Raw genomic sequence first — 18,420 nt, forward strand, 5'->3', positions numbered from 1 at the left:
TCTGTTACTGCAAGGAACCAAATTCAGTTTCCAGCACCCACATAGAGTGGCTCATCACCATCCTATGGAGCTTCAACTCTGGTCCTAGGGGGTTCCAGGTGCCTCTGGCCTCCTCAGGTATCTGCACTCACATTCACACACCCTTACACAGAAAATAATAAAAAATAAAAAAAAGAATTAAGATAATGAAGTAAATGACACCTAACGTCGATCTCTGGCCTCCACGCATGTCTGTCTATACACACACAAATGCCTGGGCACTGGCAAACACAGTACATACACACAAAATAGATTTAAATACTTTCATTTCTAATTACATTTATTTTGTGGTGAGTGGGGCCACGTGTAGAAGTCAGAGGACAACTTGCAGGAGTTGGTTCTCTCCTTCCACCGTACGGGTCCTGAGGATGGAACTCAGGTCATGAGGCTTGGTGGCAAGCACCTTCACCCACTGAGCCAGCTTGCCTACCCAAAACAAAAACAAAACCAAAAAACTTTTTAATGTTTTTAAAAGCAGAGCTTTGGGGTTTTCCACTGAGATTTGTTCAGCCAGGTATTAAATACAATCCTAAAATAATGCCCTTCCCATTGTCGATTGGGGTGAAGAAGAGGCAGCAGGTGCTTACAGGTGGCAGAAATGTGACTTGGGACAGTCCTGTGTGACATGGGGACACAGGAACCATTTGGCGGGGGTCTCGTGACAAGAAATAAACTCCTTGGCAAAGCAAAAACTACATTTCGTTCATTGTCATTGCCGAGAAATGCCTAAAAGCAGGCCCCTCATTTAGCCGCTCACTGTCACCTAAAGACACTCTGCTGTCCCCTCACCTCTCAGCTGCTGTCCCTCTGCACACTTCTCACAGCTGGCTCTGACCCCTTGAAGTTCCCTGGCCTGTGAAATAGGGGCAGTCCCTAACTTTTTTCACACTGTTGCCCCCCAGAACCCTCTCTCTTCGCCTGAGCAGGCGACTCAGCCCTGCCCGTGGACCGGCTGCCCCAGAGGTGGCCTGTACTCACCCAGGTTCACATACCAAGACTATCAAGTCCCATCCCAGCCCTCTCTATCAGCCACCATCTCAGATAGAAGGAAATTCATGTCCCTAGGGCAGATCTAATCTGTCCTTGTCCCTGGAGCAGGATAGGAAGGTCTAGATTGAAACGAGTAAAGAGATGGCCCAGTTCAGCTGCCTCCTTCCACACAGGGGTAAATCAAGGCAGGAAACCCAGAGCAACCAGAATAGATCCCTAGCCTCCTACTCCCCCACCAGGGGTCCCGACTCCCTCCAGTCCTCCACTGCTTCTTGCTGTGCTCAAAGGTCATTTCGGGGGTGGCAGGATTTTCTGCTTAGCCTGCTAAGATCAGCAGGGGTGAGGGGAAGAGGATGAGGGCTAGAAGGAGGGCAGGGTTTCTGAGCTCTCTCCGCCCAGGCTGCAGGAGTGGCCAGACCTGAGGACTAGGTACTTCTGCAGGCAGGCTCCTGCCTCCCACCAGATCTCAGCTGCAGAGCTGTGCCTGTGGAGTCTGGAAGGGAACTCTCTCCAGTGAGGGTCAACATGTCCTGTAAGAGGTGGTGCTCCAACGGCCAGGCCAAGTGGATCCTTGCTGGCAGTATCAGCGTGACCCTAGTGTTGGCCCTTTCAATGATCCTGGGCCTCACCCTGCATCGGGGCACCCAACCAGGTAGGAGCTCCTCTTTCCTGCACCCCCCCAACTCCCGCCATTTCTCACCCCTTACCCCACTAAGCCCTGTCTATACACCAGCTCCATCCAGCTCTCTGACACTTCAGCCCTACCAACCCTCCATTAGCAGAAGGTGCTATTGACTTTCCTCTGATCACCAAATCTGTCTTCAGCCAAGACCTTCCTCCTGGGCTTTTGGGGGGACATTCCTTCTTGGAGACTCTGTGAGCACTCTAAGCAGCCTTCCCACTCTCCCTACACACCTGCTGGTCCTTGCAATCTCTCCTCGATAAAGACTCTCTAGGCACCCAGAAACAGCCCCCCTCAAACCTATGCTTTTCCCGATTCCGAGGCTCTGCTTCCCACCCTCTCCTCCACCCCTCCCTAGCACCGCCCTCACAACCTCAAGGCTCTTGCTCAGACTCTTGCAGGGGCTGTCTCCGGTGGGCTCTCAGCAGCCGCTCCCCTTTGCAGCCAGCATGCTCTCTCTAAACAGCTCCCTTGGTCCCTTTCCCTGCGCAGACCCAGCTCCTCCGCTGGAGATCAAGTGTTCCTTCTTTCGTGAGGACCAGGCAACACCCATTCCTTTGTACAAACATCGCTTCCTATGGCTAAGTCTTCACTATTCTTTCAGTCCAGAATTATCAAGTGTATACCCATCCCTCCAGGTACCTCCTAAATGCCTCCTTCTCTTCTAGCTCCCCCTTTCCTAATGACCCAAAGTCAACATGATGGCCTCTGTGGCCCAGGAACCCACACAGTTTCCTGTCTTCTGGCTGGGTTTTGTTTTTTTACATTTGTTTGTTTGGTTGGTTGGTTGGTTGGTTTGGGTGTGTGTGTGTGTGTGTGTGTGTGTGTGTGTGTGTGTGTGTGTGTGTGTGTGTGTGATAAAGGACAGTTTATGGGAGTCAGCTTCCTCCTTCTACCATGTGGGGTTCAGTGATTAAACTCAGGTCCTCAGGCTTGAAGGCAGTTGTCCTTACCTGCTGAACCATCTCGACAGACCTTTTTTGTTTGATTTTTTTTTTTTTTTTTTTTTTTTTTTTGGTTTTTCGAGACAGGGTTTCTCTGTGTAGCTTTGCGCCTTTCCTGGAACTCGCTTTGGAGACCAGGCTGGCCTTGAACTCACAGAGATCCGCCTGGCTCTGCCTCCCAAGTGCTGGGATTAAAGGCATGCACCACCACCGCCCGGCTTTGTCTGATTCTTGAGACAAGGACTCATGTAACCCAGACTGGTCCCCAGCTCACTACGTAGCCAAGGGCAACCTTGAACTTCTGATTCCCCCGCCTCCACCACCCTAGTGATGGGATGGCAGGTATGTGCCCCTAGGGCGAGTTTATGTGCTGGCTAAGTGGTAAGGCCAGAGCCTCACACTGCGGGCAAGCATCTACCAAGCCACATCCCCAGCCCCTAGTCTATTTATTTGAAAAAGATTTTTATTTTAAATTTTGTAAATTTTATTTAAATATTTTTGAGCCTTAATCCCAGCACTCAACAGGCAGAAGCAGATGGATCTCTGCGTTCTAGGAGAGCCAGGTCTACAGAGAGAGAGAGAGTTCCAGGACTGTGTAGCTAGGGTTACACCGAGAAACCCTGTCTCAAAAAAAAAAAAAAAAAAAAAAGAAGCCGGGCGTTGGTGGCGCACGCCTTTAATCCCAGCACTCGGGAGGCAGAGGCAGGCGGATCTCTGTGAGTTCAAGGCCAGCCTGGTCTACAGAGTGAGATCCAGTGAGGCACCAAAACTACACAGAGAAACCCTGTCTCGAAAAAAAAAAAAATTGAAGTAAATAAATAAAAATTTTTGAGCCAAGCACACGGTGGTGTATCTGTGTGTGTGTGTGTGTGTTCGTCATCTTACTATGTAGCCCTGGGATTAAAGGTGTGTACCGCCATGCCTGGGTGTTTCTCTTAAAAAAGATTTTTACTCTATGGCCCAACTGACTTGGAACTTACCATGTAGTCCTGGCTGGGCTCATACTGGTGCCAATCCTCCTGCCATGGCCTCTCAACTGCTAGGATTAGAGACATGTACCACCAGGCTAGGCTCAATGTGTCTTACTGAAAACCAGGGACTGCGGGTCCTGCTGTCTGTCTACTGGATAGAATGCTAGGTTCATGGAGTTAGAATTATAGCTAAGCATGCTGGGCTGAGCCAGAGATGATGATAACAACCCCTTGGCATTGGTTCCAGGCTGTGAGCAAGATGTTTGTCGCCCGGATGCTGACATGCTCGACTACATGCTAAGCACAGGCCATATCAGCCACCGGGATGGCCTGCTGGTTACCTGGTACCACGCAGCCAACAGCAAGAAAGAGATGGAGGCCGCCCTGAACAGTAAGTCTAGCCATCCTGCTTGGGGTCCGGGGGTCAGAGGGCAGGTACACCATGGTCATGGCGACTCTATGGTGGCAATCTCATATGCCTGCCGCAGTCCCCCTGAGGGGACAGGGCTGAGGGCTGAGGCCACTCAGGTTGAGCAGCCAGTGAGCTCTGAGCCCTGGATTTAGACCAGGTGCTAATTCCAGGCTCATCACTATACTGTACTCACTCCAGCAACCCTCCCTCAACCTATCAAGGGCTGATGGTCCCTGCTAAGGGGGCCTTCGACCTCCAGGACTAAAAAGGCAGACACACGAACTCGACAGTGCTCCTGAAACAGGCTGTGAACACGTAAGCAGCGCCTCACAGTCCAAGTGCGAAACAATCATGGCGCCCCGTCAGTGACAGGTACACACTCCCCTCACACTGCGTGGAGGTCCCCAGAACCCAGGCAACCTGCTTGTGGGCACCATTCATAGAAGAAAAACTGAAGTTCAGAGAAATTAGGTAACTGAGTCACCGAGGAGTGAGGCCAACATACATCAGCCCTAAGTCTGTGATCTGGGTCCCTGGTTTGGGTCAATGGGGAAATGTTCTCTTTGGGGGTTGTTGAGAAGCTCATAAACTCCAAGCCATGGAGGATGGTGGCAGGGTGTGTGTGTGTGTGTGTGTGTGTGTGTGTGTGTGTGTGTGTGTGTGTGTGTGTGTGTGTAGTCCTGGCTTAAGTTTGCTTCAGAAGACACAGGTCCCCAAGGTCCCCATTCAGCATTGCAGATGTGGCCTGAGAGCTCCCAGGTCACACTGCTGTTTAGGACTTCACTGTGAGAACCACCAGTCAAGAAAAATCTGCTGACCTGTAACCCCAGACCTCAGGAAGCTGAGGCAGGAGGATCACTAGTTCCAGGTTGGCACACGCTACATTTCAAAACCTTGTCAGAAAGAAATGGGGGAAGAGAAAGAGGGAGATAACCTGATTTCAGATGAGCATCCCGAAGTCTCATCCAGGGTCACTCATAGGTTGGAAGCAGAGGAGGCCTGGCCATCAGGGTGTGGCTTTTGCTGCAGCAGGTCACCATACAGCGGGCCCGACATGTAGCCTGGGAAGAACTGGTTGGCTGAAGGCCTAAATGGCCAGTGAGGAGAGGCCAGGCCAGGAGGGACTCATCACTACTTCAGCTGTGTCTTCCACCATCGGGGCCTTGCTGACTGGGAGTGAAAGAGAAAAGGGGATGGTGAGCTTTGACATCAACCATGCTTCTCAAGCTCCCTCAGAAGACGCCGGGTGACACAGGAATGAGAAACTGTCTCCGATCTGAGACAACATTGCTAACACTGAGCTACTGGCTTCTGCTTCTGTCTACCTGCTAGGCCCTTTCTTCTTTGTCTGGAAAAGAGCATGGACAGGAGGTCCTGTTGCTAACGAGGAAACTTTCCTAACCAGGGAGCCTGCAAAGCTTAGCTTGTGGGAAATCTGCTTAGCTCCAGGAAAAATCTCCTTTGGGGTGAGGATGACTCTGAGATGGTCAATGGTCACATAGACAAGATGATGCCGTTACCCATCACTATCCAAGCTACGAGATATTTCTGACCCAGCCTAGACCTATTTAAGTAACAGCTAGAGCCCTACAACTGCGTACTAATTAAGGAATTTCCCCTTAATCTCTAAGTACTGAGAATTTCTCACTATAGAAGGGTGAGTCCCACCACACACACACACACACACACACACCTTAATCAAACAGGAAGCCCTCTGCCCTGACAAGGGATCCAGGTCAGAGAAAGAGAGAAGATAAGGCCTGAGGGGATGCCAAAAGGACCTGCCACCTACCTCCACCCAGGGCAGCCTGGCACAGTGAGGAGTCATGAGGTGGGTGGCTGGCAGGGAACACAAAGACTCACCCTTGGCAGAGAGGGGCCCAGTTTCCTTACTGACAGACCCCGGAGCAGGCCTCTGAGGGAGCTGGCAGGGTTAGGATGGTCTAGACTGAGTGCCCAGGTAGATAGCAAAAGCCGGAGTGCTGTGGAGGCAGCCAAAAACATTCATCACCTTGGCATTTACTAGCCATGATTCTGGCCAGGCCTGGTGGGGCACACCTGTCATCTCAGCACTGGGGGGGTCAGCGGCAAGGGATGGTTAAGATTTCAGGGTCATCCTGGGCCATAGAGCAAGTTCCAGACTAGCCTGGGCTACAAGAGACCCTGGAGGTGGAATGAGGGGATGCCGCTGTGATTCCAGGCAAGTGACTTCCCCTCCTGGGTAAATGTGGGTGGATAGTGAGCCATTTGTCAACCAAACTGGGGCACGCTTGATTGCAAACAAGTCATTATTAGTAATTGTGTTGAGACAGCAAAAGTACAGAAAATGGTCCTGGGTCACCCCAGGTAAGGGCAAATAATAATTAACGCTTAGTGAATGCCTAACCTGGGGTGCGTTATTAGTTAATTCTCAACAGACGAGGGAATGAGCACAGAGAGGTCGGGTAACCTGGCCTGTGTCACACAGCTTGCCAGTGTGTGGATTCAGGGTCTGCACACTCAGCCACCATGCCCACCTGGTGGGTGAGTGGAGGACTTGGCAACCACATGCTCCCTGCCCTCTGGGGAGCACCTCCCATTCCTGAGGATCTCCAAACTCCTCCTCACTTCCTTGATCCCTCATCCCAAGCAAGTCAGCCCCCTGGTCCAGCTTCTGGAATGTCCACCACTTTCAGTATTAAGGGAGAGGACTTACCAGGAAGACAGGACGTGCAAGTGACCACCTCAAGGAGGTCAGTCAGATTGAGAGCACAATTTCCATCTATTTATGGAAATCTTCATCCCATTTATGGAACAATGGGCAGGGTCCCTGCTAGGATGACAGACAGAAAGCATGCCTGGCTTTTTATTTTTGGTGGTGTTGGAGGTTAATCCCAAGGCCTTATGCATACTCTGTAGGCACTCTCTCAGTGAGTCACCCCCAGCTCACCCCTTGTAATATGGACTCTTTGTGTAACTTAGGCTAGCCTTGAACTTTTTTTTTTTTTTTTTTTTTTTTTTTGGTTTTTCAAGACAGGGTTTCTCTGTGCAGCTTTGGATGCTGTCCTAGATCTCTCTCTGTAGACCAGGCTGGCCTCAAACTCATAGAGATCTGCCTGGCTCTGCCTCCCAAGTGCTGGGATTTAAGGTGTGTGCCACCACCGCCCGGCTTAGTCTTGAACTCTTAACCCTACTACCTCCAGGTTCCAAGTGCTGGGATTTCTGATGTGTGCCACCATACCTAGTTTCTGTCACACCAGTGTCAGCCAGGTACCCTGCTCGGGCCTAGATTCTCTATGCCCCAAACCCCATGGACTCCACCCACTGTAGGTCCAAGTAGCCAAAAGTTAAGAAAGAGCTTAGTAGAAGCTGGGGAGATGTCTCAGAGGTTAAGAACACTTGCTATTCTTGCAGAGGAGATCTGGGTTTAGTTTCCAACACTCACAAGGTGGTTCATAATTGTATGTTACTCCAGTTCCAGGGGATCTAATGCCCTCTGGCCTCTGGAGGCATTAGGCACATACATGACACACATACATACATACATACATACATACATACATACATACATGAAAAACACATACTGTCTTACTTAGGGTTTTTATTGCTGTGAAGAGACACCATAACCACGGCAACTCTTATAAAGGAAAACATTTAATTGGTCTGGCTTACAGTTTCAGAGGTTTAGTTCCTTATCATCATGGCAGGACATGGCGGCAGGCAGGTAGACCTGGTGCTGGAGAAGGAGCTGAGAGTTCTACATCTTGATCCACAGGCAACAGAAAGTGAACTCTGTCACTGGGTATAGCTTGAGCATAGGAGACCTCAAAGCCCACCCCCACAGTGACACACTTCCTCCAACAAGGTCACATCTACTCCAACAAAGCCACACCTCCTAATAGTGCCACTCCCTATGAGCTTAAGGGGGCCAATTACATTCAAACACATAATACCTTTAAAAAAAAACTGTTCAAGTTACAAAAATAAAATTTATTTCATAACATCCATAGGCCGTCAGGGCTCACAATGGGTTCTGAGGTCATGGCTGGTGTTCTGAGGCTTGGGAATTTGCACCTTCTCACCAATAAGGACAAGAGTCCCAACTTCAAAGCCCAGGCTACAGTGCAAGGATAGGGTGGACTGAAATGAAACTCCGGCTCCTGTGGTCCTCACTGGGAGGCTGAGGCAGGAGATCCAAGTTCCACGCTAGCAGGGCCACAAAACAAAACTGTCTCAAAGGCTCAAGTAAGATGCTGGGCACGCTGGCACATATCTAGAGTCCCAGAACTTGAAAAGTAGAGGCAGGAGACTGCTCCTGAGTTTGAGGCCAGCCTGGGCTATACATTACGTTTCAGGCTACCTGGGGCAACAGAGTTATGACTCTGTCCCCAAAAACAAACCGACAAAAACAGTTCCAGCAACAGCCTGCATTTGACTTCCTTCTCCCTCCCAAAAAGCCAGCACCTGGACTTTAAAGAAACCTGATAGAATTCTCAGGACGAGGGAGGGCTGGAGAAAAGGCTCCATGCTCAAAAACGCTTGCTGCTCTTCCAGAGGGCCCAGGTTCAGTTTCCAGCACCCACATGGCAGCTCACAACTCTCTGTAACTCCAGTTCCAGGGGACCTGATGCCCTCTTGTCTCTTCTATTGGCACCAGGCACAGAGGTGGCACACGTACATACATGTAGGCAGTCACTTGAACACAGGAAATAAAAACAAATGCGTTTTTTAAATTCTCAGGGATAGTAGATGAGCTATCTCACTTCTCTGGGCCTGGGTGGTTGGTCTTGAATTAGTTGTGTATGTGTGTTTGTTTTTAGATAAGATCTCAGGACTTGGCCCAGGCTGACCTTGAACTTACTATGTGTCCCCAACTGGCCTTAAGCTCACAGCAAGACCTGTCTCACAGTCCCTCATACTGGGATCACACCAGACCGGCAGAGTCTCTCCCTGTCTCTCTTTCTGTCTTTGATTTGCTTGTTTTCAACATTCCCTGGTCATCTCTCCAGTGATTCAGGTGTTAGCCAGCTCCACTGTCATGGAGGGAAGACTCAGCGGGGGCAGGGGTGGGGGCAGTGTCCCTTAGGAAGAGATGGTTTCAGCCAATGCTCCAGGATGGAAGAGTGGCCTAACTGGGGGGTACCTGAGAGATGAGAATCTTGGTCAGGTGTGGCGGTACCTCACCTTTAATCCCAGTACTCAGGAGGCAGAGGCAGGCAGATCTATGTGAATTTGGGGCCAGCCTGGTCTACATAACAAGAATTCCAGGCCAGCCAGCGATTTATATTTTTTTAAAAAGTGCTGATTGAGAGGCCTTTGTATGGCTCAGCAGGTAAAGGCACTTGCCACCAAGTCTGACGACCTGAGTGTGATCCTCAGGACCCACATGGTTGATGAAGATCTGATTCCTGCAAGTCGTCATCTGATCACTACACATAAGCCACAGTACATGAGCAAACACATGATAGGTGGATGGATTGATGGATGGATGGATGGATGGATGGATGGATGGATGGATGGATGGATGGATAGAGAGATAAAGAGACAGAGATAGATAGATGATAGATGATAGATTATAGATAGGTAGAGAGAGAGAGATGCTAGGTAAGCATTTTTAAAGTACTGATTGAGTTCTCCCTCTTAAAAACAGGTGATGTCATGGTCTTGGAGGCGGATGTCACTGTAGAAGGGTTCACTACAGTCAATGAGACTGGGGTGCCCATTATGGCCCACCCTCCAGCCATCTACAGTGACAATACCCTGCAGCAGTGGCTGGAAGCTGTACTGGCCTCATCTCAGAAGGGTAAGGCATCCCCTGCCCAGCCCTACTGGCTCCCCAGCCCCTGCCCTAAAGTAGGAAGCCCTCTTGGGCGAGGTGAGTCACTTCCCAGACTCCATCCCTCAGACTCAGGGGGAGCTAAGTGAGGTAGACAAGAGGAAGTGCAGCCCACGTGTTCTCTCCAGAGCCCACAGGTGAGACAGGGGCATGAAAATGCAGAGTAAAGTGCAAAGGGCCAGACAGGGTCACGGTGTCCCCATGGGCCCCCAGAACTGGATGTGATGTGTTCAAACCAAACTCTCTCCCCAAAACTCCCCTTTCCAGTCCGGATCTAGGTCTCCCCCTAACACCACCTTCTTCCTCATTCCCTCCTACCCTCACCCCACCTCATGCCACTCATCCCTCTCATCCTCCCCCATGCCCCTCATCTCCCTCATCCCCTCATCTCCCTCATCCCCTCACCCCACCTCATCCCCATCTCCCCCATCCCCCTCATCTCCCTCATTCCCCTCATCTCCCTCATCCCCCTCATCTCCTCATCCCCCTCATCCCCTCATCTCCCCATCCCCCTCATCTCCCCCATCCCCCTCATCTCCCCCATCCCCCTCATCTCCCCCATCCCCCTCATCCCCCTTATCTCCCTCATTCCCCTCATCTCCCCCATCCCCCTCATCTCCCCATCCCCCTCATCTCCCCCATCCCCCTCATCCCCCTCATCTCCCCATCCCCCTCATCTCCCTCATCTCCCTCATCCCCCTCATCTCCCTCATCCCTCACCATCTCCCTGACCCCCTCATCCCCCTCATCTCCCTCATCCCCCTCATCCCCCCACCCCCCTCATCCCCCTCATCTCCCTCATCTCCCTCATCCCCCTCATCTCCCCCATCTCCCTCATCCCCCCATCCCCTCATCTCCCCATCCCCCTCATCCCCCTCATCTCCCCATCCCCCTCATCTCCCCATCCCCCTCATCCCCCTCATCTCCCCCATCTCCCTCATCCCCCCATCCCCCTCATCCCTCACCCTCACCCCCCTCATCTCCCTCATCTCCCTCATCCCCCCACCCCCCTCATCCCCCTCATCCCCCTCATCTCCCCCATCCCCCTCATCTCCCTCATCTCCCTCATCCCCCTCATCTCCCCCATCCCCCTCATCTCCCCCATCCCCCTCATCCCCCTCATCTCCTTCATCTCCCCTCATCCCCCTCATCTCCCCCATCCCCCTCATCCTCCTCATCTCCTTCATCTCCCCTCATCCCCCTCATCTCCCTCATCCCCCTCATCTCCTCATCCCCCTCATCTCCCTCATCCCCCTCATCTCCCTCATCCCCCTCATCTCCCCTCATCCCCCTCATCTCCCTCATCCCCCTCATCTCCTCATCCCCCTCATCTCCCTCATCCCCCTCATCTCCCTCATCCCCCTCATCTCCCTCATCCCCCTCATCTCCCTCATCCCCCCATCCCCCTCATCTCCCTCATCCCCCTCATCTCCCTCATCTCCCTCATCTCCCTCATCCCCTCATCCCCCTCATCTCCCTCATCCCCCTCATCTCCCTCATCCCCCTCATCTCCCTCATCCCCTCATCCCCCTCATCTCCCTCATCCCCCTCATCTCCCTCATCCCTCACCATCCCCTTCATCTCCCTCATCCCCCTCATCTCCCTCATCCCCCTCATCTCCCTCATCCCTCACCATCCCCTTCATCTCCCTCATCCCCCTCATCTCCCTCATTCCCCTCATCTCCCTCATCTCCCTCATCTCCCTCATCCTCTTATCTCCCCCATCCCCCTCATCTCTCATCCCCATCCCCCTCATCTCATCCCCCTCATCTTCCCCATCCCCCTCATCTCCCTCATCCCCCCATCCCCCTCATCTCCCTCATCCCCCTCATCTCCCTCATCTCCCTCATCTCCCTCATCCCCTCATCCCCCTCATCTCCCTCATCCCCCTCATCTCCCTCATCCCCCTCATCTCCCTCATCCCCTCATCCCCCTCATCTCCCTCATCCCCCTCATCTCCCTCATCCCTCACCATCCCCTTCATCTCCCTCATCCCCCTCATCTCCCTCATCCCCCTCATCTCCCTCATCCCTCACCATCCCCTTCATCTCCCTCATCCCCCTCATCTCCCTCATTCCCCTCATCTCCCTCATCTCCCTCATCTCCCTCATCCTCTTATCTCCCCCATCCCCCTCATCTCTCATCCCCATCCCCCTCATCTCATCCCCCTCATCTTCCCCATCCCCCTCATCCCCTCATCTCCCCCATCCCCCTCATCTCCCTCACCCACCCACCCCCAGGCACTCGGCAGCTGCACCTGCCGAGTCTATCTCCAGTCACAACCACATCATTTCTCCCATGGACTGCCTTCCTCAGACAGCCTCCTCTAACTGCCACACACACCTGTGGCTCCTCTTCTTCCACTCTCCATGGCTCCTCTTGTCCTGGCTTGGCTTTCAACATCTCTTAACTTGGAAGTCTCGTCTCTCGTCTCCACAGATAAGATGGGCAGTCTTTTCAATCTAGTTAACCTCTCTACTCAAATGCCTCTTCCTGGAGGCCTAGTGGGCTCCCCACAGGCTGTTGGGGTTCAGGCCTCAGACTCTGCTCTGTCTAGGAACTGAAGCCCCTTTTCATGCCCGAGTCACCCCGAAACAGCCCAGGCCTTTGGCTGGCTTTTGCTTCTGCCTACCTGGGATGGAGAGAAGACCCCTTCTTCTCAAGTGTTGGCTCTCCCTGTCTGAAAACTATTCCTGTACCCCACCATCATCTGCCCCCCATCTTCCCATTCTCTCCCAAGACCTCCCCACCCTCACCAGCTCTTTCTACCCAGCAAGTCGACTTCCAGTTCCCCAGCCCTTGCCCTTTCCTGCAGGTATCAAACTGGACTTCAAGAGCCTCAAGGCTGTGGGCCCCTCCCTGGACCTCCTCCGGCAGCTGACTGAGGCTGGCAGGATTCGGAGACCGGTGTGGATCAATGCTGACATCCTGAGGGGCCCCAATGTGCCTATCTCGGTTGAGATTAACGCTACACAGTGAGTGTTCGCCCTCTGGCCAGCTGGGTCCAGCCCTCTTCTGCCAGCAGTGAGCATGAGAGGGGACCCAGGGGGGACTTATTTGTCAGCCCCGCCATGAGACCTCGGCTCTGAGCCTTTTCCTCTGTGGTGTGTGTGTTTGTGCCTGCGTGGAAGCCACAGTGCACATCTGGACGTCAGAGGATGACTTTCAAGAGTTGGTTTTCTCTTCACCACATGGGTTCTGGGGCTTGAACTCAGGTCATCCATCTTGGTGGCAAGCACCTTTACCTGCTGAACCATCTCACCAGCCACCTCCAAGCATGAGCATACACTGTTCCCTCTGGTCTTGGATGCCTGCTCCTTTGTGTGTTGTTAAGACACGGTCCCTCTATGTAGTCTTTGCTGGCCTGGAACCCATTATATCGGCCAGGCTGCCTCATACTTGTGGGGCTTCTGGTACCAGGGTTACAGTTATGGGTCACAGTAATTTGGTTTTTTGTTGTTGTTGTTTTTTGTTTTTTTGTTGTTTTGTTTTTCAAGACAGGGTTTCTCTGTGTAGCTTTGGAGCCTGTCCTGGAACTCACTCTGTAGCCCAGGCTGGCCTTGTACTCACAGAGATGCGCCTGGCTCTGCCTCCCGAGTGCTGGGATTAAAGGCGCCGCCGCCGCCGCCGCCGCCGCCGCCGCCGCCGCCGCCGCCGCCACCCAGCAATAACTTGGTTTTTTATTTCTTTTCTTTTTTTTTTTTTAACCTTTTTTTTTTGTGGCGGGGAGAGGATGAGACAAGTTCTCACGTAGCCCTGAACAACCTTGAACTCTGCATATAGCTCAGGCTGGCCTTGAACTTCCAACCCTCCCGTCTCCTCTCTGCTATACCTGGTGTGTTTTCCTTTCTCTAATGAGTCTTTTCCTGCCACCTCCAGAAGCGTCCCTAGCACCCCAGGTTCCTGACGAACTTCCCCTGGGCCCCTTGGCCCTGGTTCCACTGGACTGTTTCTGCTGCCCTACATGTTTGTGTCCCGCGCCCCCCCCCATACCCCCCACTCCCCCCCCCCCCCGGCTCCATTGTGGACTCTGAGGGAGCAGATGGCCATGGCCTTTCTGTCTCCCCGGTGACATGCACAGGACTTGGCCTGCTACAAGTTATAAAGAGATGGCTCCCTCCACAGTCCTCTGGGAAATCCAGCCCCTGATCGGCGAGGAGTATTTTTCTCCCCATTTTTCAAATGTGAAAACCCACAATGGCAGAAGCATGCTGCTGCATGTTTATTGTGCCCCAGGCACTGTTTCAAGCACTCTACTTGCAGAATACAGCTGAACTCTTAGGAGAATGAGGTAGCAACTAGTCATCTTCATTTTGTAAGTATAGAAATGCCTTTGAGAGGTTAAATGGCCTGTCTACAAAATGGCAGAGCAAAGGTTCCCACAGGCCTTTCCCTCCCCCGGCTTTGGGGTCTGCAGGCCCCTCTCCCTCCGTCCGCCCAGCCACCCACCCAATATTTACTGTGGTTCTCAAAATGAGATATATTTGAAGAAAACAACTTTTAAAATGTAGTCTAGGGCCCAAGACAAATGTGGCTTCTCTCCTCGGGGTACTCTGGAGACTGGGCAGTAGGTGACATTACTTCCCTACTAAAATCTGCATCAGAACAAGATTCAAATAGTTCTTTTCAATGTATTGCTTTCAGACAGTTTCATATAGCCCAGGCTAGCTCTGCATTCACTATGTAGCTGGAAATGAAGGAAGTCCTGATCCTCCTGCCTCCGCCTCCCAAGTGCTGAGATTATAGGCGTATGCCATCATGCTTGGCCCATATAAAAAATATTTAGGCCAGGCGGTGGTGGCACACGCCTTTAATCCCAGCACTCGGGAGGCAGAGCCAGGCAGATCTCTGTGAGTTTGAGGCCAGCCTGGGCTACCAAGTAAGTTCCAGGAAAGGCACAAAGCTACACAGAGAAACCTGTCTCAAACAAACAAACAAACAAAAATAGGAATCTGAAACTTTGGAGACTTGAAGCCCGCTGGCAGCTTGCAGATCTGCGCACCTTATAAGTCTCACTTAACCCCTGCCGTCCACAGGGGATGTCCAAAGACTGCCTCTTTGAGAATCAAAGGCTGAGGTGACCACCGGAGGCAGAGTAGGGACGTGAGCCCGGACCTCCCTGACTGCACAGGGTGGTGGTACCAGCAGGAACATGTGCAAACCACTGCTGTTCCTTAGAGCTCTGTCGCCAACCTCCAAGCACAAACTCAACAGGCCTGACGGCCCCCTATCCCTGTGACAAGAGCCTACAAGGAGGGACCGAAGAGGTCTACAAAGATGCATCTCTCTGTTCTCTGCAGGTTCCTGGCGCTTGTCCAGGAGAAGTACCCAGAGGTCACCGTTTCTCCTGGCTTTACCACTCTCTATGTGCCTCAGCTGCCGAACAGCACATACACCCAAGCCATGGTGGAGAGCATGCAGGAGCTGGTGGGAGCGCTGCCCCAGAGGGTCACCTTCCCGATTCGGGCTTGCATGGCCCGGGCTGCCTGGCCCCACTTCAGCTGGCTCCTGGGCCAATCTGAGAGGTGAAGCCCCCTCTGCTGGTTCCAACCCTATCCTGGCCTCTGATCCAAGATGAACATGGCAGGAGGGGTCCTAAAGATCATCTTGTCCTGGCCCCAGTGGCCAAAATAACCCCCTACAGTGCCCTGCCTCTGGCTTGTATTCCTCTGGTGACAAACAGTTCACTGCTTCCTTTGGTGGGTAACTCAGGAATAGACACCCCAAGTGCGCACATCCTCCCACCCCCTGAACTCCTGCTTCCCGTCATCCCCTGGAAGGGATGGTACTCAAGAGGCTAGTGGGAAGCTGGAGGACAGATGTTCCACTCCTGGGCTCAGCTGGCATTCAGTTCTGAACACAGGAGTAGAGCCGAGGGTCTTTCTGGGCCCAGGGGGGTACTGAGTCAGCTCTCTGGTCCTAGGTACAGCCTGACACTGTGGCAGGGTGCTTCGGACCCTGTGTCAGTAGACGATCTCCTCTTCATCCGGGACAACAGTGCCACCCACCAAATCTACTATGACCTCTTTGAGCCTGTCTTGTCGCAGTTCAAGCAGCTGGCCTGTAGGAAGGGGACCTAGAAGGGGAGGTGTAGGCTGGGTTCTGCTCAGGGCAGCCTTGGCTGGGCATGGGAGCAGAGGTAGGGAGGTCTAGAAGGGGGGAATTCTGGGTGGAACAGGAGACAGGAACCATTCTGGGAACTTGTCTTCTGGGATAGTAGGCTAGCCGAGCTTCGACTATCCACAAAGCAGGAGTCTGGTTGATAGGGAAATGGAGGTCCAAAACTACACGGAATTTACGGAAGTACAGCTTGATGGGAACCTAGCCAACCAACCCCACCCCTTGTTTCCTCAGCACCACTCATCTTCGATGGCACTGGTGTTTCAGGGCTCAGCCCTCTTCTGTGCCCGCTAGTTCATGAGCCAGATGCCACCATGCAAACCCTGAGTCCAGGGGCATCTACGCTTAAGCCATCCCAAGGGGTCCCATCAGATGCCACTTCTATTGAGGGAGCCATGTCCGGGAAGCGGGGAAGACCAGCTTTGGGGTCCTCCAGCTCTAGCTCCACTTGGTTTCTGGCCCAGTGAACTCTGTTTACTGGTTGTCAGACCTCGAGACAACAACTTCGAGTCTATCCAAGAGGGAATTGACAGCTACAGGGTTTAGGATGCAGGAGAGCCAGGGCGTAACCATGGAGAGTGGTCCTTTCACCTTGGCAATCTTGGGTCCCACAGTGAACACCACCCGGAAGCGGACCTACTACACAGGTGGCAGCCTGATCCCTCTTCTCCAGCCGCCCAGGGGTGATGGTCTAGCGGTAGAGTGGCTGGATCTAGAAGTGAACGGCAGCGGAAGAACAGCAGCCATTACCGTCCCTGGTGAGTCCGCCTGCCGCCCTGGCACTCCTGGCTAACCCACAGGCCCGTCATTTGCTTGGGTGGGTAACTTGGTTCTCTGTTACCATGGCAACATGATACGCCACGCACTGGGTACAGAGTGGGAGGCATAATGTCAAGAGCAGGAACGCCTGGCCTTAGACCAGCAGCAGCAGCCTTGAGTCCCCAGCCGCACTGGGACTGGAGTGGGTGGTGAGCCAGCTCTGAGTCCCTAAGAAGACCCAGAACTGAGCCGGCAATTTGTCTTGTCTGCCCGAGAGTCACTGGTCACAGCATTTGGAGCCCGGGATGTGCCTGGCAGATGGCTGGCACCAGTTCCCCCTTGTCTGTCCCCGTGACCTCCACTGCCCCTTTACCAAGAGACCCTGACATCCCATAATGACAGGTACTCCAAACACTGTTGCCTCTTCCAGACAGAGAAGGCATGATCCTGCTGGATGTTGGCCTGCAGGAACCGGAAGCTGGGACCCCTGTGCCCGTCCTGCGAGCCCCAGGCGGTTCTGTTCTGACGCTGGAGTCTTGTCTGCAGCAGCTGGCTGTTCACCCCAGGCGCTGGGGCATCCATGTGAACCTAGTGGATCCTGCAGCTCTCCGGCCATCCCTGGCCACGCTGGCACACCTCTCCACCCTTGGCCAGCTGCCCTGGCCTGTGTGGGTGGGGGCCACAATCTCACATGGTCATTTTGTGGTCCCTGGCCATGTGGCCGGCAGGGAGCTGCTTACGGCTGTGGCCGAAATGTTCCCCCATGTGACTGTGGCACCAGGATGGCCTGAAGAGGTACTGGGCAGTGGCTATCAGGAGCAGATGGTCACAGATATGCTGGAGCTGTGTCAGGGACTCCGGCAACCTGTGTCCTTCCAGCTGCAGGCCGGGCCACTGGGCCGGAGCACAGCCAAAACTGTGGCCAGGCTGCTGGCCGCCTCCCCGCAAGCCACTCTGACGGTACACCACAGCAGCAAGCCTGGGAACAGCTATGCAGATGTGTGGGCTGGCTTGTGGGTGGCCAGGGCCATGGACAGGACCCGAGTCTATTACAGGATACCCAAGGAGTACCGAGAAGACTTGCTGGCAGATGTGAGCAGGAACTGACCGCCCAGTAGGACTGGACCATCTAATGTGGAAGGCTTCCCTGGGGAGTCAGGGTGAATAAATAATGCCTCTGCTTTGCTCCACGCACTGTGTGAGACCTGGGGCAGGGTGGGGTGGTGCCTAGAGGGTCTGGAGGCTGGGGGCCAGGTCATTCCGGTTGTCCAACAGGAAACTCTCACAAGCCTTGAAAGTATTGTAGAACTCCGTGGACAGGCCGGCCACGTTGGTGGTCACATAGTTGAGAAAGCCCGGGGTGGCCTGGTTGTAGTAAGAAACCTGCAGGGCGGGAAGCCACGCTCAGGGAGGCATAACGGGAGAGGCTCGGAGACTTCTGGGCAGGAGGCAGGTGGGCGGTCAGTCTTGCTTGCCTTCCGAGGAGGCCACAAGTACAATCCTGGGTCTTGGAGGTCAGTTAGAAAACCTGACTGGCAGGCGTGACCTCCTGTGACAGGTTCCCAGACACTTGGGGGTACTTCAACCCTGGCTGCCCTGTCACAACCCTCCATAGGATCATTGTGTACCCCCCTGCAGGCCAGGTGACCCCAGGGGACAGGGCCTGAGTCCCCAAAGCCTATCACTGA

At 53.3% G+C, this 18,420-nt stretch overlaps 2 protein-coding genes and 1 long non-coding RNA gene across 6 annotated transcripts in view; 1 reads left to right on the forward strand and 2 right to left on the reverse strand.

Moving 5' to 3' along the window:
• Positions 1-238: 238 nt before the first annotated feature.
• LOC143271927 (uncharacterized) lies at positions 239-7,005 on the reverse strand. The gene is made up of 3 exons (XR_013049263.1): positions 5,902-7,005; positions 4,973-5,208; positions 239-465 (listed from the first exon to the last, which is right to left on the reverse strand). It is a non-coding gene; the product is annotated as an uncharacterized LOC143271927 (long non-coding RNA).
• On the forward strand, positions 1,446-17,839 carry Fam151a (family with sequence similarity 151 member A). The gene is made up of 8 exons (XM_006977704.4): positions 1,446-1,681; positions 3,874-4,017; positions 9,668-9,820; positions 12,669-12,828; positions 15,154-15,378; positions 15,777-15,916; positions 16,588-16,731; positions 17,163-17,839. Exons 1-8 carry the CDS (start codon positions 1,555-1,557, stop codon positions 17,837-17,839), a joined length of 1,770 nt encoding a protein of 589 aa, XP_006977766.4. The 5' UTR covers positions 1,446-1,554.
• The window catches only part of Acot11 (acyl-CoA thioesterase 11), a 58,640-nt gene continuing 54,271 nt past the window's right edge, over positions 14,052-18,420 (reverse strand). For all 4 annotated transcript variants that reach the window (XM_076564644.1, XM_076564645.1, XM_015996453.3 and 1 more), the window contains exon 16: positions 14,052-18,115. In XM_076564644.1, coding sequence (XP_076420759.1) covers positions 17,960-18,115 — 156 coding nt within the window. In that variant the 3' untranslated portion in view covers positions 14,052-17,959. The remainder of the gene's footprint in view (positions 18,116-18,420) is intronic.

Source organism: Peromyscus maniculatus, chromosome 2 (genome assembly GCF_049852395.1).
Source record: "Peromyscus maniculatus bairdii isolate BWxNUB_F1_BW_parent chromosome 2, HU_Pman_BW_mat_3.1, whole genome shotgun sequence".
Lineage (NCBI taxonomy): Eukaryota > Metazoa > Chordata > Mammalia > Rodentia > Cricetidae > Peromyscus > Peromyscus maniculatus.

Bases quoted from the DNA above. Each gene is read 5' to 3' on its own strand.
- Fam151a (XM_006977704.4), top strand. From the start codon at position 1,555: ATGTCCTGTAAGAGGTGGTGCTCCAACGGCCAGGCCAAGTGGATCCTT. The intron at 15,379-15,776 runs GTGAAGCCCCCT...CTCTGGTCCTAG, and splicing joins CTCCTGGGCCAATCTGAGAG to GTACAGCCTGACACTGTGGC. The intron at 16,732-17,162 runs GTGAGTCCGCCT...TGCCTCTTCCAG, and splicing joins AGCAGCCATTACCGTCCCTG to ACAGAGAAGGCATGATCCTG.